Source organism: Catharus ustulatus, chromosome 20, assembly GCF_009819885.2.
Source record: "Catharus ustulatus isolate bCatUst1 chromosome 20, bCatUst1.pri.v2, whole genome shotgun sequence".
NCBI lineage: Eukaryota > Metazoa > Chordata > Aves > Passeriformes > Turdidae > Catharus > Catharus ustulatus.
In genome coordinates, this window is record NC_046240.1 from 6,179,431 (window position 1) to 6,196,352 (window position 16,922).

The 16,922-nt window shown below is 41.6% G+C and overlaps 1 protein-coding gene across 1 annotated transcript in view; it reads left to right on the plus strand.

The window, feature by feature from the left end:
- ABCC3 (ATP binding cassette subfamily C member 3) overlaps window positions 1-16,922 on the plus strand; it is a 48,200-nt gene that overhangs the window by 15,720 nt on the left and 15,558 nt on the right. The window contains 11 exon segments of the mRNA XM_033076950.1: window positions 1,512-1,637; window positions 2,438-2,499; window positions 3,646-3,777; window positions 7,726-7,944; window positions 10,192-10,369; window positions 11,109-11,270; window positions 12,312-12,404; window positions 13,674-13,877; window positions 15,081-15,227; window positions 15,612-15,699; window positions 16,470-16,536. Of these exon segments, the coding sequence (XP_032932841.1) occupies window positions 1,512-1,637; window positions 2,438-2,499; window positions 3,646-3,777; window positions 7,726-7,944; window positions 10,192-10,369; window positions 11,109-11,270; window positions 12,312-12,404; window positions 13,674-13,877; window positions 15,081-15,227; window positions 15,612-15,699; window positions 16,470-16,536 (1,478 nt within the window).

Here is a 16,922-nt window from a genome sequence, read left to right on the forward strand (position 1 = left end):
GGAGAGGAGTTTGGTTCTGTTGTCTTGACTCAGACTTGTGTAACTAGGAGGGAGCTGGATGTCTCAGGCAGTGTCAAAAAGCAGATTTTGCTTAGCCCAGGGCTATACTGCTAATCTGAGAGACATCAGAGAGCAAAACCAACACTGTGTATGTGTGAACAGACTCCTGCCTTTTTTTTTCCTCTTTCCCTTTTGCAGCTTTTTGCTTAAATGGGGATGGGTAGCAACCAGAGTATGTAAAGTTCCTTTTTCACTTAGGCAGCTCGGCCACATTAGACAGCTCCATGGGCTCTCTTGTGTCTCTGCCTGATGTGCTGATGAGCATTTTGACTCCACTGGGGCTGGAAATAGAGAGAAAGTTGAAGGGAGAGGAAAGAAACCTGGGCTGTTATGATTCCTGTTTGAAAACATAGCAGGTCCTCCCACAGTAAGAAACTTGCTGAGTTTTTCACAGAAACAAATTTCACTAAGTAGGGCAAAGCAGATTGCTCCAGTGATTAGATCATCAAAGCCTGGGAGAGAAAAAGAGTGGTTGGAAAACATTAGGATGATTGCTTCTCTTCTGTGAAATCAGTGTTGATTCTGTTTGGTGATTTCTTGTTTTTATTCTTGCTTCTTTGTAATATTACAGCATTACCCTGTTAGCAAGGATTTCCTGTTGTAAATATCCCAGTAGAGATTGAATTAAACCTTAACTGAGAGCCTGGGCAGAATTTTGTCAGATAATAGCTGCAATCTGGTGAGACCATTTCAAACACCACTTAGAGGCAGCTTTAATAAGTGAAAATATTGGACTAACAGTGTTTGAATCTGTAATTATCTTGAAGTTGTGGGTGCAGAGCCTTAGGAGAAGTAACATTTCTCCTCCTGTGACTGCCCAGAACCAAATATTCCTTCTCTTGCACTTAAGGTTTAAACATTTTAAGTGCACAATGAGAGCATTCACAGTGAGAATGTTCAGAATGGCATCAGGGCATGGAAGAGCTGTATGAAGGACATACCTCACAGCAAGAAGTTTTAGGGAAATTGCAGACTCATGATTAGGAAAGGAAATCTCTCTGGAGCAGATGGAACTCTTATTATGCAATGCAGTGGTTTTTCTGCAGCTTCTGGAAGTATTTAACACTCACTGCTTGTCAGTGACAAGATATTCAAATAAAAGGATATTCTCTGATCTGAGTTGACAATTCCTGTGCTTAAGACATGATAGAGGTAATTTAAAAGGATGTTATGTAGACCTGATTCCAGGGGGTGTCTGCATGCAGTGAAGATGTATAAGCACTTTGAACTTGACATGATTTAATGAAAAGCTTGGAAATAAGCATGTTCTTAGGCACTTATCAGAGTACAAGCATACTTTTGTGAGATAATTCCTGCTGGGAACTGCTTTGCAGTGTTCAACTGTAGAGGAAGAAAGGAATTGCCAAAAGAAGCAGTGAAAAAGGAGAGAGAGTATGGGGAGCTTGGAAGTACAATAAAACAATCATTTACAGTGTTTCTTTTCCCTCTAGGGCCATGTAAATGAAAGGTTCAGGTTTACCACATTTTACATCTACTTTGCTTTGATAATCATTGAGTTGATACTTTCATGTTTTAAAGAGAAGCCTCCGTTCTTTTCCCCTGTTAATACAGATGCTGTAAGTATTTTTGCTTTATTTGGATTTTACAGACTGTGTGGTGTTTTGAGAGTACTTGCCACTGAAAGGAGCCTTGGATTGTCATAGAGATGCCATTAGTGACCCTCTAACAAAACACTGGGTCTGGAGAGTAATTCTGGGGTTTGGAGTCTTTTTCCATTATCTGTGTCATCAGAAATGGCTTGAAGCTGTGTAGTAAAGCAGCTCTCCTGCTTGCTGCTTCACAGCAGTGTAAATTATATTTATGAGCATTGAAGTGTAATAATAATTATTTCAAGAGGGTTTTTTGAGGATATGGTGCTCTACTTGCTTAACATTCATCTCAAGTTAGTGAAAGTCCATGAGGTTTGTCTTAATAAATGAGTTCTATATGTGTTGAGAACAGATATGGAAAAACATTAATAACAGAAGATATTAGTGGAGTCACAGGTTAAATTTCTTCTCCAATTCAAAAATAGTCCCTATAATTGGATTTATGTTTGAACCATGCTGAGAGAAGTTGAGCTCATGTCCTAAAATGAACATCTCAGAAACTGTGGAATGACATTTCACATGATGGGTGTGATTTAAAGGCAGTATATGAAGCAATTTTTAGATATAAAAGGAGTTCAGTGTGACCTGGGAAATAAAAGAGATCAATTTTTATTGATTTTATTGTCTCATTAGAACATAGGTACCTACATGTAAGATACCATATAATATGCCAAAAATTATCAAAATAGACTGTTGTCATATTAAAGTAATGATCAATGTCTTGCTTTATTTATTTTCGGTTTTTTCCCCCCATAAACTCATTATAGAATCCATGTCCAGAGTTAAATTCAGGGTTCCTGTCAAGATTGACATTTTGGTGGTTTACAAGGTGAGTTTTCTCTTCGAGCTGTTGGACAGCTGACAAACCCAAACCCTGTGATCTGTGTTGCACAGAGTGAGCAGTGCAGAGATTTTCTGCTGTGAGGAGCTGATGTTGGATGCTCTTTCATCCACAGTGGTGTCAGCACTTTGAGCATTTGCCTTTGTACAAACACACAGCCCAAACTTTTTCTCTGCAAAGCATGGCAGCAGCAGTGCCATGACAAATGAGCTGTGCGGCCTGGCTGTGCTCAACACCTGCTGGAAATGACCTAAACCAAGATACAGCTCTGTGCTCCAGGATAAATTGGGGCAGCCTTTCACCCAGCTGAGGGTGCAGTTTGTTTCCTGTTGAGGTTCATGGGGGAATGCTTTTTTATAAGGACATTTTCTGTGCAAAAGGTAACCTGGGTTGTGTATGTAAATGATTGCCACAGACTGAGGGCACAGATAAAAGATATCAAAAAAAAAAAAGTGTATCAAAGATGCAAATTTGAGATTGGGCCTGCTGCTCCATGATAAAGAAGTGGAACAGCTGTCAAAGGTTGTGTTAAGATCCAGTTTTTTCACAGTGGTTGAGATCTTCATTCTTGCCCATCTAACTTTACTGTCCTGGTAACAGCCCTATAAAGTTCTTTTTAATGAGAGGATGAGAACTTTCTAAACTTCTAGAATGTTCAGCTTCCCCAGTAAGATTCTTGGCAACTAGGATGTTTGTATCCCCTGACAAAATTCCCCTTACAGCTGAGGAACTGTAGTTTTCAGGAAAATCTGATTTTCCTTTAACTCCAGAGAGCTCCACTTTTGCATTTTGTTCACCTCACAGTTATGCCAGATCGACTTTATTATTTTCACTTCTAAAGCTTCACTATTTCCATTAAACACCACAATTTCATCCAAATGCTTCTGGTAGTTGGTTTTTATTGTCTTTTTTTTCCCCTGATTTTCAATAAAATACATGTAATTACAAATACATCATGTCCTTTCCTTAATTGCAAACATCAATAAAAGGAACAAAGGGTGATAATTATTCTCCCATCTCCCTTTCTGTGCAGTATCTTCTTGCTTTTGTTAGCTTAATAGTGCTGGAGTTACTGGCAATGCTTTAAGTACTGTTTCCCATTCTGAACTGGGCTGTTTTTCTCCATATGTGCAGCATGGCAATTCAAGGGTACAAAAGGCCTCTGGAAGAAAAAGATTTGTGGTCGCTGAACAAAGATGACACTTCAAAAGCTATCGTGCAACAACTGAGTAAAGAGTGGGACAGAGAAAAAGCACAGTGCAAGCAGTAAGTACAGGAACTGCAAACCTGAGATTGATCTGAGTCCTTTCAACACTCACAAGTTGCTCATCCCTGAAAATGAGACACCTCAAAAATGCACCCACCACTTCAACCTCTCTGCTCTTCACTCGTTATTAGTCAAACTTTCTTATTTTAATGTGTCTAGGCAGAGGCAAGCTGGAGCCCTGTGGGGCTTGTGTGCCACCAACACAATTTTGAGGTGCTTAAAATCTCCATGGTGGTGTCACTTCCCATGTGGGGAAGGGCTGGAGATGTGTGAAGAGAAGCTGTTGAGTTGGTTGAGCTGTAGAAAATGAACAGCTTTTCACCATGAGCTGGTTGTCTGGCTGCAGAGCTGCATCCCTCCCAGGCATGTTGGAGCACAGCTCCTGGGCACATAAACCAGCAGGAATTTCTCATCATCTCCATCATCAGTTTTTTGGCCTGGCAGTGTTTTTAGCCTTAAGGCTCTCAGCACTGAGCAAGTCTTCACTTCCCAATAGTAAAGATAAGAAACTCAAAACATGTGAAAGGCAGGAGGGGGAGAGATATCCCAATTTATTGCCTAGAAAACCAGCAGCAAAATTGCCCTGGTGTCCTATGGAAATGGGATAAGGGTCAGGACTTGCATACAGTTATACCCCTGCTTGAGAGGATTTCCTTCTTATTGCACGTTCTGCCCTAATCTAATCTTTAAAAATTACCTATTGTGCAACTCTTATTTCCTTCTCCCACTGTTTGGTGTCCAAAATGTTTCCAAGCAAATAGATGTGAAAATAGTGTGTTTCAAATTAAAAATGTCAGTGAGGAGGAGGCCTCTGCTTCCATTTCCTTTCATTGTGGAGATTTCTTCTTCATGTGGAAGCTTTCCTCTGTTCTCTTTTGTGCTTGTCTTTGCCAGACTGGAAAGACCCTATTATTTAATAATATTAGGAGAGAATTGTAATTTTCTTGGCAAGGCTAAATATGATGTGTTCTACTTTTGCAGCTAAAATTTGAAATAGTTCCAGCACTAACACCAGCAGCTGTCCACTAGTGCTCTGCATGGATATGTTACAGTTCTACTTCAGAGTTTATTTGGGTTTTGTTTGTTTTTTCATTGTCTTAATGTCTCTATTTTTATGGTGTGCATTGTCTGGGTTCTGGTATTTTTGCAGAGACACAAATCTCACTCCCTGAGGCTGTTTTACAGTAAGAGCACAGCCTTGTGCAGGAGTGCATGGGGTCCAGGAAGACTTTTACTAGGAAACCAGAAACCGTGCCTGGAGTTCTGTCAGGGGATTCATTGCGTTTTGGAAACTGTTCTATAAACTGGGGCCAGTTGGCAATGAATTTAGCCATAAATTATGAGTCATATTTAGCTCAGGTAAAATTTTGTGGCAACTGCATTAATGATTCTAAGATGGGGGAAGGAGAAAAAAACAGAGGAAATCACTGTGCTTCAAATTGCTGGGTTTCATGGAACTCTAAAAGCTCTGCTTATTCTTCAGTTATAAGTAGATATTCTCTATTCCTTCCTGTCAAATTGCATTAGTGGTAGTTGCTTGTGAGACATTGTAAATACTTTTTTTTTTCCTTTTAACTCTCATTAAATCTGCTCTGAGCAAGCTTTTATGACATTAAAAATGCAGTGTCAATTTATGCACATGTTGAAACTGTATTTGTAGTGTGCATAGTAGTAATTTATTTTTAAAAACTTAATCATTTGCAGCTCTGACATAGCTAAAGCTTTAAGCTTGTTTTGTGGTAATGATTATCACATTTCTGTTGTTCCCAAACCTTTTTTGCTTCACAGCTGTCTTGTGAGTTACTGTTAAATAATTGCTAAAAATTACTTTGTTTCTAATGAGTTACAGGAGAGACCGGCATGGATTTAAAATGTTACTATAGATAAAAAAGCACACAGAGTATTTTTCCTTTCTTTTGCTCTCTTTGTTTATGTGGCTGAAGTTTTATTCACTTCACTGATAAGTGCAGTTTCTTCTGAGCAAGTTAGGGCTGTGCTGGATGGAGAAGAGAGAGCTGGAATGTGTTTTCCCTCATTTCCAGTTAGTTTCTTATTTTAGAGCCTGTCCTTATGAAGACTTATTGAAGATGCACCAGTGAGAAATCAAGTGTTTTCCCACGAGATAAATCAGTGCCTATTATCTGCCCTGCTATAAATAATGGCAACCAGACACATGCTCTTTGCTTTAATGAAAATCTGGGTGTGAGCAGTCCCACACGCTGCTGAAAACCTGACCTCATCTAACTACAGGTTGTAAACACTAAAAATGCATTTTCTCCCTTTGGGAATCTTAGCTGCAAGAGAGCCATTGCTTTGCTATTAGCTCAGTGCAATAAACATTTTTAATAGCACAAAGTGAGGGGCAAGTAGTCTTGTTTCTTCAAATCCTTCAATGAGTTTTACAGTCTGGTTGCCAGAAAAACAAGGCTTTGCTCATAAATACTCCAGGTTTGATCTGGAAGACAAAGAGAGCACTGTTCTTGTCTGGGGGGAAAAAAATAAATTGTCTGGTTTAGTTTCTCCCCCTTCCCTCAAGCTTTATTGCAAAGACATTGGGATTTGCAAATGGCTTTTTCTGAAGGGATGTGGGCGAGTTTGTGCATGTGGACTGTTAGCCACAGTGATCACAGTGAGTGCTCTCAGGCTCTTGGAGTTATTTGACTCTGCAGCTAGCCAGCTCCAAAAGATCTGCACAGTCTTTATGAAAAATCATAAATCCAGCCTCACTTGGTAGTACTTACAGGTTATTTTTCAAATGCCTTCTGGTAAATATTCCCTGTTTCTAGGGTGGCTTTTCCATCTGTTTTTTCTTGTACAGCTTATGTGTCCCAGATTAATTTCCTTCTCCCTGCTTTACCTGGACCTAACTTTCCTGTCTAACATTCAGGAAACTTTTCTCTAGTCCCATAACCCCCAGGAAACAGCAGCAATTTTATATTCTCTGGTAGAAAAATTGCCCAGCTGATGTTTGAGAGCAATTAATGGAAGAAATAATTTCCCAGAGTAGAGCCTTTGTTGATGGGTGACAGAAGTCAGGCACTAAACCCCAAAGGGCTCCTACAAAACCTTCCTGGAGCCCTGGAGAGCAGGTTGGATATGGTGGGCCCATTTTTCATCAGTCAGTCTCAAGGAGTATGTGAAGAGTCACTTTTGTTGGCTTATTTGGCAAAGAGGGAAAAAGTATGAAAGGAATCCTAGAATCATTGAGTTTGGAAAAAACCCCTGTGATTATTGAGTCCAATGGTTAACAAAATGGTTGCAGACTAACAGGGTTTACATGCCTTAATTCTCAATGCAGTAAAATTTAGGTACCTAACCCCAAGGTTTTTGTCCTGGAAGAATCTGGACAGCTGTGGTCCAGATCCTGGGGATGGCCCAGCTTTGAAGGTGCTCTGGTTTGTACTCAATTTCAAGGGTCCAGGAATGAAAAACTTTGTATTTTGAGGGTGCTGTGCCTGCAGCAGTGCCTGTCTCCCCAGGGGGATGCGTTCTGCTGCAGCTGGGTGATCAGTGAGGGTGAGGGTTTAGCACAGCTGCTGATGAGCAGCAAACACAGGCTCAGAAGCAGCAGGTGAGGGTGCCTTGTGTGGGATGTCCATAACTCTTCTTTGAGGATTCCTGTACAAGAAATTGGAGATCCAAAGTCAAGTCTGTCCTCTAAGGAAGTCCAGCCTTCCTCTCCTCCTCCTTTGGGCCACATTCTCATCCCATGCTGATTGATTTTCTGGCCTGTGGATTGCACCCCATAAGTATTGCAGGAAAAAAAGAAAATAAGACTGAGCTGCACAGAGTGGCTGATGCTGAGCACACACTGATGGTGCTGGAGGTGCTGCTGTTGGTCAGGGGCAGAGCAGAGGAGGGTGCAGGCTTTGGGGTGTTCCTGCAGTGCTGCCCACACAGGCAGTGCCATTCTCCTTGTGGTTGTCTCACTTGTTTTGTTTTCCTAGGAAAGAGGATGTGTCATACATGAAGAAATCAAACCATGTACTGAATCATGTTGATGGTGGCCCAGAGGAAGCAGAAGTCCTGATCAGTGACAAAAAACATGATAGGAAACCTTCCTTTCTCAAGGCTTTATTGAGGACCTTTGGGCCATACTTCTTAATTGGCTCCTGCTTCAAGCTGATGCAAGACCTACTCTCTTTTGTCAACCCTCAGCTATTAAGGTTGGTTCACTCTGTGAGTAGTTTTCTGTGTGCAATCCCTCTGGAGGCTCTGGTTTGGCACAGGGTGTTTGTTTCTGAAATGCAGAGCTGGTTTCCCTCACAGTGCCATGTGTGTGCTCACTTTCCCCTGCAGTGCCTTAGACGTGAGTTCTTTGTTGTGGACTCAGCTGTAAATTGGCCAAGCTTCACTGAAAAGCTCCATTTGTAAATCTGCCATCACTGGTGGGCAGCTTTGAATCACAAATTACCTGTTGTTCAGTGATTCAGTCCAAAGCAATTTCTGCCCATTTCTAAAGGATTAGCTGTGAAATCCAAGTGAAGCACTGCTGGTCTCTGGAGATCTGATTCCCTCCGTGTGGATGGTGGGCACAGCTGGGGTGTGCCTTGATGGGCTGAGCTTGTGTGGTATTTACAGTACATGGTCCTGTCATCTGGGAAAGGTTTTGGACCATTTGGATGAGTTCATGAGCTCTCAGTTGTGTTCAGCAATGAGAATGTGAGAGGCACAGTTGCAGTGAATTTCTGTGTGAAAGAAAATTATGGTTGTATTTAAAAAAAAAAGAAAGCAGAGAAAGAGGTCATGAGAGAAGTGTTCTGTCCTCAAATTCTCTGTGTATGAGGAACACCTCTACCTCCCATCTCCAGGGGGACCAGTTACTCAACCTGATCCATAAAGGAATTTGTAAAATCCCCACATTTTTTCTCTATTAGTATTGTTCTTAAAGTAGGATAATCATTAACTAGGAAGAAAGCAATAGTGGAATTACCAGCATTTCTACCTAACAATTATTAATGGAAAGGCACATAGTCCTGTTAATGCATGAGAATGGAATGGAGCTTGGGTGGAGGTCATAGGTAAAAGTAGGGAAAGGAAGAAGAGAAGGCTCTGCTCCTCTTTGAGTGTCTCTTAAAATAACCTGTGTTCTGAGATCATGTTGTTCTGTGGGAGGTTTGTGATATACCCAGAGATTTGCTAAAAAGAGGGTCTGACCAAACGTGGTGACATTTAATAGCTGACAGTCTGTCTTTCTCCCAGAGCTGCTGCTGAAGAGGAGGCTGCTGGCTGCCTCCTGAGAACACATTAAGTGTAATCTATTCTGGGAATTTCTCAGATTTGCATGAATTCCTGAATACGTTTCAGTGATATCTCAAGGCATATTATGGTGAATTTCTTCTCAAGTCTGAATTCCTGCAGTCTGGGAAAATGCCCTTCTGATGATAAGGGAAGATGAAAAAGCCATGGCTGTCTGGCAGACTGCATGTAAGATAGTTTTGTGCTTCTGAAAAGATTGGTGAACCCCTGGGACTACCAGGAAGAGGTTTTCCTGAAGGTGTTCCCTTTGCAGCATGAGTGAATGGAGCAGTGCAGAAATAAGATTTTATTGGACTGGAAGAAAAAGGATACAACAACTTCCTGCTTCTGCTACAAACCTTTGGTTACCTGATTTGTAGTTCCCAGGCCCATTTGTCTCCTGCTGATTGTTTGAACCATGGAGCCAAACCTCTGTTTCTCCTGTATTTGACAGCTCAGTATTCTGGTCAGTAGGCTGAAATCACAAATGTGATTTTTGAGAGCACTGGACACTGCCATGTGTCACTCTGCTTGTTTGCTGTGTGTCAGTGTGCAATGAGAGCAGCTGTGAGGGGAAGGGAAGGGCTTATCTATAAAAGATGCTATAGCCAGCTTGATGTACCATTTTACAAAAAGAAAAAAAAAAAAAAAAAAAAACAGGGATGAAGACTCTATGCATCCATCCAGAAGGATGTCTTTTAATTTAGCTTTTTTTTGTGGGAAAGCACCGCAGGCAGAAGCACTCAGGCTGCTTGGAGAGGATTTGGGTAAGAAGCTGGTTTTGCCTGCTCTGCTGCACTGCCTTGCTCTGTCCTATCATTCACCTCTCGCCCTGGGGGGCTGCCTGGCAGAGCTCAGACAGTGTGCTGTGTGTTTAAACCCTGCCTCTCAGGGGAAGCCAAGAGTTTCTCTTCGTATTTCATTTTCAGGCTCATTTACAAATGGACTTTCTCACTGGCAGAGCTGCAGGTTTTGCTGTTGGATCTTTGCAATGCCATTTGACTGAAATCATAACTCAGCCTGTGTCCTGGAGAGCTGTTTGCTTTTTGTGTTGAGGGAGGGGATATGGCAGGATGCTGAAGTTGGGAGAAGCTGTGTTATGTCCCATTAAATATCCTGCATGGTTCCTAAACTTTTGTTTCTTTTTTCCTTTTCCTTCCCTACTCTGCTGGCAGTGTATTAATCGGCTTCATTAAGAACAAAGATGCCCCAGCCTGGTGGGGATTTCTGATTGCAGCTCTGATGTTTGTCTGTGCTGTGCTGCAGACTCTCATCCTTCATCAGCACTTCCAGTACTGCTTTGTTACTGGGATGAGGCTGAGGACTGGCATCACTGGGGTGATTTACCGCAAGGTAAGGCTGGCAGCATTCCCTGGGCTGGGACACAGCCAGGCAAGTGTGCCCAGTTCTCACATGTTTAGGGAAGGTTAGACATGTTGGAGGGGAGTAACCTCCTGGAATAGGAAAGATTGGAGGTTTGGTGAGTTTTTAGGAGTTCCTCTTTCTCACTTTACAGAATTTCCCAGTGATCAGTACTGTAATATGGGTTTTCTGGTAAGCTGCTAGACACAATACTGGTTCACTTTAAATGCTGAAAGAGGAGAGACCTAGATTGGATGTAAGGAAGAAATTCTTTCTTATGAGGGTGGGGAGGGCCTGGCACAGGGTGCCCAGAGCAGCTGTGGCTACCCCTGGATCCCTGGCAGTGCCCAAGGCCAGGTTGGACACTGGGGCTGGGAGCAGCCTGGGACAGTGAGAGGTGGCAGAGGGGTTGGAACTTTAAAGTCCCTTCCCACCCAAACCATTCCATGGTTGGGAACAGGGATCCAGGAGAAGAGCATGTTTATGCTATGAGTGGATTAGACCCAACAAGGTTTTCTTCAGAGTGCTGCAAACTGCTTGAGCTGGAGATGCTCATAAGCAAAACCATTTAATGAGCTCTTGTTCCTTGGAGTTCAGGAATTGATGTAGGTGAATTATTGTATGCTTTCTGGAGACGCACATTGTTGTTCAGTGTCATTTTGCTAATAATTGAGGATTTGTTCTCAGTGTATGTCAGGACTGAATGCACTGAAGCTCTCTGCCCTGTCAGTCCTTAGCCATCACAAACTCTGCAAAGCGCTCTTCTACTGTGGGAGAAATTGTCAACCTGATGTCAGTGGATGCTCAGCGCTTCATGGACCTGATGACTTTCCTGAACATGTTGTGGTCTGCACCACTCCAGATATTTCTAGCTTTGTATTTCCTCTGGCAGGTACAGACATTGTCACAATTTTATTTACAATTCATCTAAATGATGTGCAGGCTTTTTCCTTTTTTTTTAAATTTGGTGATTTGATCCTCCATTGTGTTTTCTACAAACTTTAAGTGTTATGCCCTGTAATAAAATAGCTTTTACTGCTGTACACCCTCACTTAGTGTCTTAATTATTTTGTTCAGCTGATAGGCCAGATGGGCATTTGAAACAGAACATTTCCTTTGTCTTTCCCCTGACTTTACTCCACTTTGATGGGCTCAGCCTTGGACTCTTGTTCCCAGTGGTTGATACAAATGGGAGCTTGAGGGAAGTGGTTTAGAGACCAAACCAAACAAAACCGTGGATGTAGGAAATGTCACATGTAGAGATTATATCCTGCTGCATAAAGAAGTTTTGTGCAAGCCAATGTGAAACAAATCTCACCTGGAATAACTGTAATTTTTCATTTGCTGCAGAGACATTGTTTTGGGTTTATTTCAGGTTCAGTTTGAGCACTGGCTTTCAGATTGTTCTTATGCAATTGATGTCTTTTACTGCATAAAACAGTAGCACCAATTTAACCATATTGATTCTGAGTCAAAAGCCATTAAATTGCAGCAGCTTTGAGTTAATGCTCTGCTGGAAGCTGAGCTCTGGCAGCCAGCAGATTGTATGCTTATACTCACACTGAGGGTACTGGGTTAATTCTGTAATTACATTCTCTGTAATTACAGAGAAAAATCAAGAGAAAATTCCTATCACTGATACAACAACAACAACAACAATAGTAACAGTTGTTATTTATTTTTATTTTTATTATTATTATTATTGTTGTTATTATTATTATTATTATTATTATTTTGTTGTTGTTGTTGATCAGAGTGGTTTTTGTCCTGTTTTTCTGTTTCCTCTTCTCAGTTGCTCTATGGAATCACAACACTTCACTGGGATAAGCTCAACTTGTCAACACTGATTTTTGTTTCTGTCACTTAGTGTTGTTTTAGTGCTGACTGTAGGGAACACTTTGTACAACAACTTACTCTTTGTTTTTAAATCCAGACTTTAGGGCCTTCTGTGCTGGCTGGAGTTGCTGTGATGGTCTTACTTATCCCATTTAACTCTGCAATAGCAATAAAAACCAGAGCATTCCAGGTAAGGTAATGTTACATGAATTGGCAGCTTGCTATGAGAAATGAAGAAATCAGGGATTGTTAATAAGATGCCATTTGCAAAAATTTACTTATGAGTAAGAATGTACTGATATATTTAGTAACTGTATCATCACATTTCCATAGTGAATTGAATGCAGTTTAAGGGAAAAGTATGTCATTGAGCCAGTGGCTTCTTATGCCCCTGGAGCAGCTTTTGGGATTAGCAAGAGGTTTCTTTGTCTCCATATCCCTTCACCTGGTATCTTCCTCTAGGAGTATCTAGAGAAAGGCAAATAAATGCTGTTCTTTAAGCTGCAAATGAATGTTTTCAGAGGTGGCAGCTAAAACCTGACAGTTTGAGTTTTATGCTAAAAGCCAGTTTGATGTTCACTGCTACTGAGCTGGGCCAAATTTCATTTATTATCTTAAGATAAAATGATCCTTTATTCCTTTCTTTGTAGTCTTACTTGTCTCTAGTCAGGGCAAGCTGAAAAAATACCAATATAACAGTGCCCTCTGGCTTTGTGTTAGAAAAAATCTAATAACTGGCTTGTTATATGCAGCCTATCAGACTGTTTGGAAGATTAAAAAAGAAATTAAAAGTCAATCTATTGGTGTAAACAAAGGTAAGAGTTGGATATAAATTAAGACATGTAAGCACAGCCTTAGTAACAGAGTGTTATTATTATGTGCCTTACTTTTTAAATCAGGCTTTTTAAATCTCTTGGATGCTGACAGGTAAACAGTAACATTCCTTTTCTCCCTTGCCCATTATGAGATGCTCCAAGCTGCATAACTGGCTGTGCATATGTATGTGAATTTTGTCTATAAATTTGACCAGGGATTTTTTTATTTTAATAACTGAATGAAGCACTGCATTTTAATGCAGAGGAAGAAAACCCCTAGGAGTAGCCACAATTTTCAAGGGATAAGAAATAAAACTGTGCAAGGCAAGGAAGGAAAAAAAATCTGAAGAAATCAAAGGAAATGGTAGGGTAGTATTTATCTTTAAGATGATTTAAAAACATGGCTCTTAAGAGTGAAAATGAGTGGAAAGCTTTTGTTCTCTGCTTTCCAGGCATTTCCTTTGATTTCTCCTCTTTGCAGGTAGGCTTCAGCTTGCACAATAAGCAGATAACAGTCTGGCTTTCTGTAATTACCTTCTGCATGCTGTTGATGAGCAGCCTGAGGGCCAGCCCAGCTGTGAGGCACACACAGAGCTGTGCTGCAGCCCTGGCTGGGTCTCTCTCCTGTGTTTGCCAATTCCCAGGTGGAGCAAATGCGCTACAAAGACTCGCGCATCAAACTGATGAACGAGATCCTGGGGGGCATCAAGGTGCTCAAGCTCTATGCTTGGGAGCCATCCTTTTCAGAAAAGGTCCTGGAGATACGGAAGAATGAGCTGAGAGTTTTGAGAAAAGCTGCCTATCTCAACTCTGTGTCCACCTTCGCCTGGATCAGCGCGCCCTTCCTGGTAAATTAAATTTGCATGGCTCTCTAAGCTCTACAAGTGCACCCTTGAAGGAGAAATGTGAGGCTTTCTGCTTGCTAATGTACATAGGAATGAAATGTAAAGTTTTTGAAGAAATTATTCACATGCTTTGATACAGAGTTCCCCGTTCTCGAGAGCCCTTGTGTTAATCGGTATTAAAGTATTTTGTGATAAAGCATGCCCGTGGAAGCTGGGAATAGCTGTCACAGGAGAATTTCCAACCACTTCAAAGTACTTCCCATAACAAATTGAAACTAAAATTTGAAACCTCAGAGATCTATGAATAGCAAAATAGCAAAAGAAACTTTAATTGAGTCAGTCAGGACAACGTCTGTCTTTTGCTCTTATTTCTACCTTCATGTGCTCTGCTTGTTTTAGTGAGGGAGAGAGTTGTTAAATTATTCTACAGCTTGAAAAAGAGATTGATTTAATGTGAAAACTAAAGCCCAAATGATAATGTTACCAACTCTGAAATGCTTTTTCCTCAATTTTGTCTTTTCCTCTATTTTCCACTTCACTGGACTGTGATCCCTTTTGCAGAAAGGGTTTTGGTGAATAAAACCATTCAGATAAGTCTGTAGTCAAAACTATTTCCAGCCAACTTTTCTTGAGCTCCAAAGCCCAGCCCTGTAGGAATCATCTGAACAGCCTGGAGTTTCTGCCCCTTTTGTAGTTCCTTAAAGTCCCTGCACCTTCTGTGCCCATCCCTGTTCCTGCTCACTGTGAGTTTGCTGCACAGGATGGTTCTTCCACAGCTGTCACACAGCAAGCCAGCAAATAACTTGGATTTCACTTCCTTCTCTGTTAGACCACTGAATCTCATTTGCTTAGCCTGCAGTTTACATTGGGAAAATTTGCTTGGGTGGAGCTGGAAGAAACCATGACCAATAGCAGCTTTTCCTTTTTATTTACCCAAATCCTCTAGTTCATCTCTTGAACCTCTTAGCTCAACTGAAAGTAGCCACTGGAAAGTTGAAAGTTCTTTTTTTCTGTGTGCCCTTTTTCTCTACCATGTTGTCCATAGGACTTGTCATTCTTAAAGCTTGTTGAAAAGGTCAAAAAGAAGGAAATTTCCCCATTTTGTGGTTTGTACTTTTATTTCCAAGATGCCTGTCAGGATTGAGTGCTTTTAAAATGTCAGAATATAGCAGACATCTCACAGTAAAATCCCTTTCTGGCTTTCAGGTAGCACTGACAACATTTGCTGTCTATGTCTCTGTGGATGAGGAGAATGTCCTGGATGCTGAAAAGGCTTTTGTCTCCCTGTCCTTGTTCAATATATTGAAATTTCCCCTCAATATGCTTCCACAAGTCATCAGCAACCTTGCACAGGTAAGGAGGGCCTGGAGCACAGGTTGTTCTGAAAAACTGGAACAGAAAGAACATATCTTGATTTCTGGAATGCAGAGATGCCTGTTGGCTGTTTCCTTTTAACATCCTTTCTTCCCTGCTGTCCTGCACTGGAAAGCCTGGCGCCTTCTGGGTAAACCTGGCTGTGTGAATTTTGCTTCTCTTGGATAAACTCAGCTTGGTGGGAGAAATTTCACAGCTAAAAGCTTGAACCTCAGCACAAGACTCCTTGCAGGGAGGGAATGATGCACTGTTCAGGAAGCCCATGGGGGGAAGCCAAGGCACTGTGCATGTTTCTTTTTCAGCAGTGAGAGCACTAAGGCCTCATTAAAAGAATGATGAAATAATGCCACATTCTTTTCTTAGACAAGCGTTTCCCTAAAGAGAATTCAGCAGTTCCTGAGTCATGATGAACTTGATCCAAATTGTGTGGAAACAAAAGTGATTGCACCAGGTAAAGATGTTGTTTTTCTAAACTATGCAAATGCAGCAGACATGCTCTTTTGGACTGGTTGAGCTATGAAAAAAGGGAAAAAGGAAATAACAGTGCTAATCTTGGGTTAAAAAAAAGGAAGGAGCTGCTGCTCTGAAAAGTGTTTGATGTTCAGGCTATGTGGAAATCAGAGAAGTTTCTGGTCCTATTTTTGAGCAGTTTGGGCCTGAGTTTGCATCTGCAAAGTAGCAGATGCTAACAGCACTGAACAGAGAGTGCATCCACTGACTGTGGACAGCAAGGCTTGTTGAAACCTTTCACTCTGCACAAATGCTTTGTGAACAGTTTTGATTACTTCACTTCCAAACAATATCCCCAAACAACTGAGTGAGCCAGGTGTGGCAAGCAAAAAGCTGCAGAGTGTCAAATCTGATGCATCAAAGTCAGCAGCAAGCAGTGACCTCTCCTGATCTGAAATGAGTTTCTGAAGTGAAGCTGTGCTGATGCTGCACAGCACGTGTTGGGAGCAGGGCAGGGTGAGGCAGGGCATTTCTCAGCTCCCTGCATCTGTCAGGTCACAGTCTGTAGCTGAAGTTGGAGTTATTTTCAGTTATTTTCCCTCTGAACAAGCTTGTCTTGTGACCCACAGGCACGAGCCTGTGCTTCCCGTGCCAGCAGAAAAGGGAAATGCAGTGTGTGTAAATAAAGATCCCTCTGTCAGCCCGCTCTCAGTTGTGCTGTTGTGAGTAACACATTTCCTGCCCCTCTGTTGTTGTGTTTTTGCCACACAGGCACTGCCATCAGTGTAAGAAATGCCACGTTCAGCTGGGGAAAGGAGCTTAAGCCAACACTGAAAGCGTAAGAATCCTTTGTGCAGTTGCAATACAACATCTGCCTGGTCTCTGGCTCTTGGGAGGCTTGTTTGATAAAAAAGGTGTCTGATAAAAAGCATTCATCACCTGTCAGCATCTCTTCTGCCTTTAAAACATGGAGCTTGTGCCTTGTGGTCTTTAGGTTTTATACAACAGGGCTGTAAGGCTTTAACTCCACACCAACCAGCATTAAATAGCTGCCTGTTGAAAGGCAGACTCCATAAATTCCTTAAATAGACATTTTTTAACTGGAGTGTTGTCAAATCAGATTGATCTGATGGGTTTTGAGGACAGCTGAGGTGTCTGTGTTTGGATCTAGGTGTGCCAGCAGTGGTCTCTTCCTTGACTCACCCCTGTGGCAGTGGAAAGGCC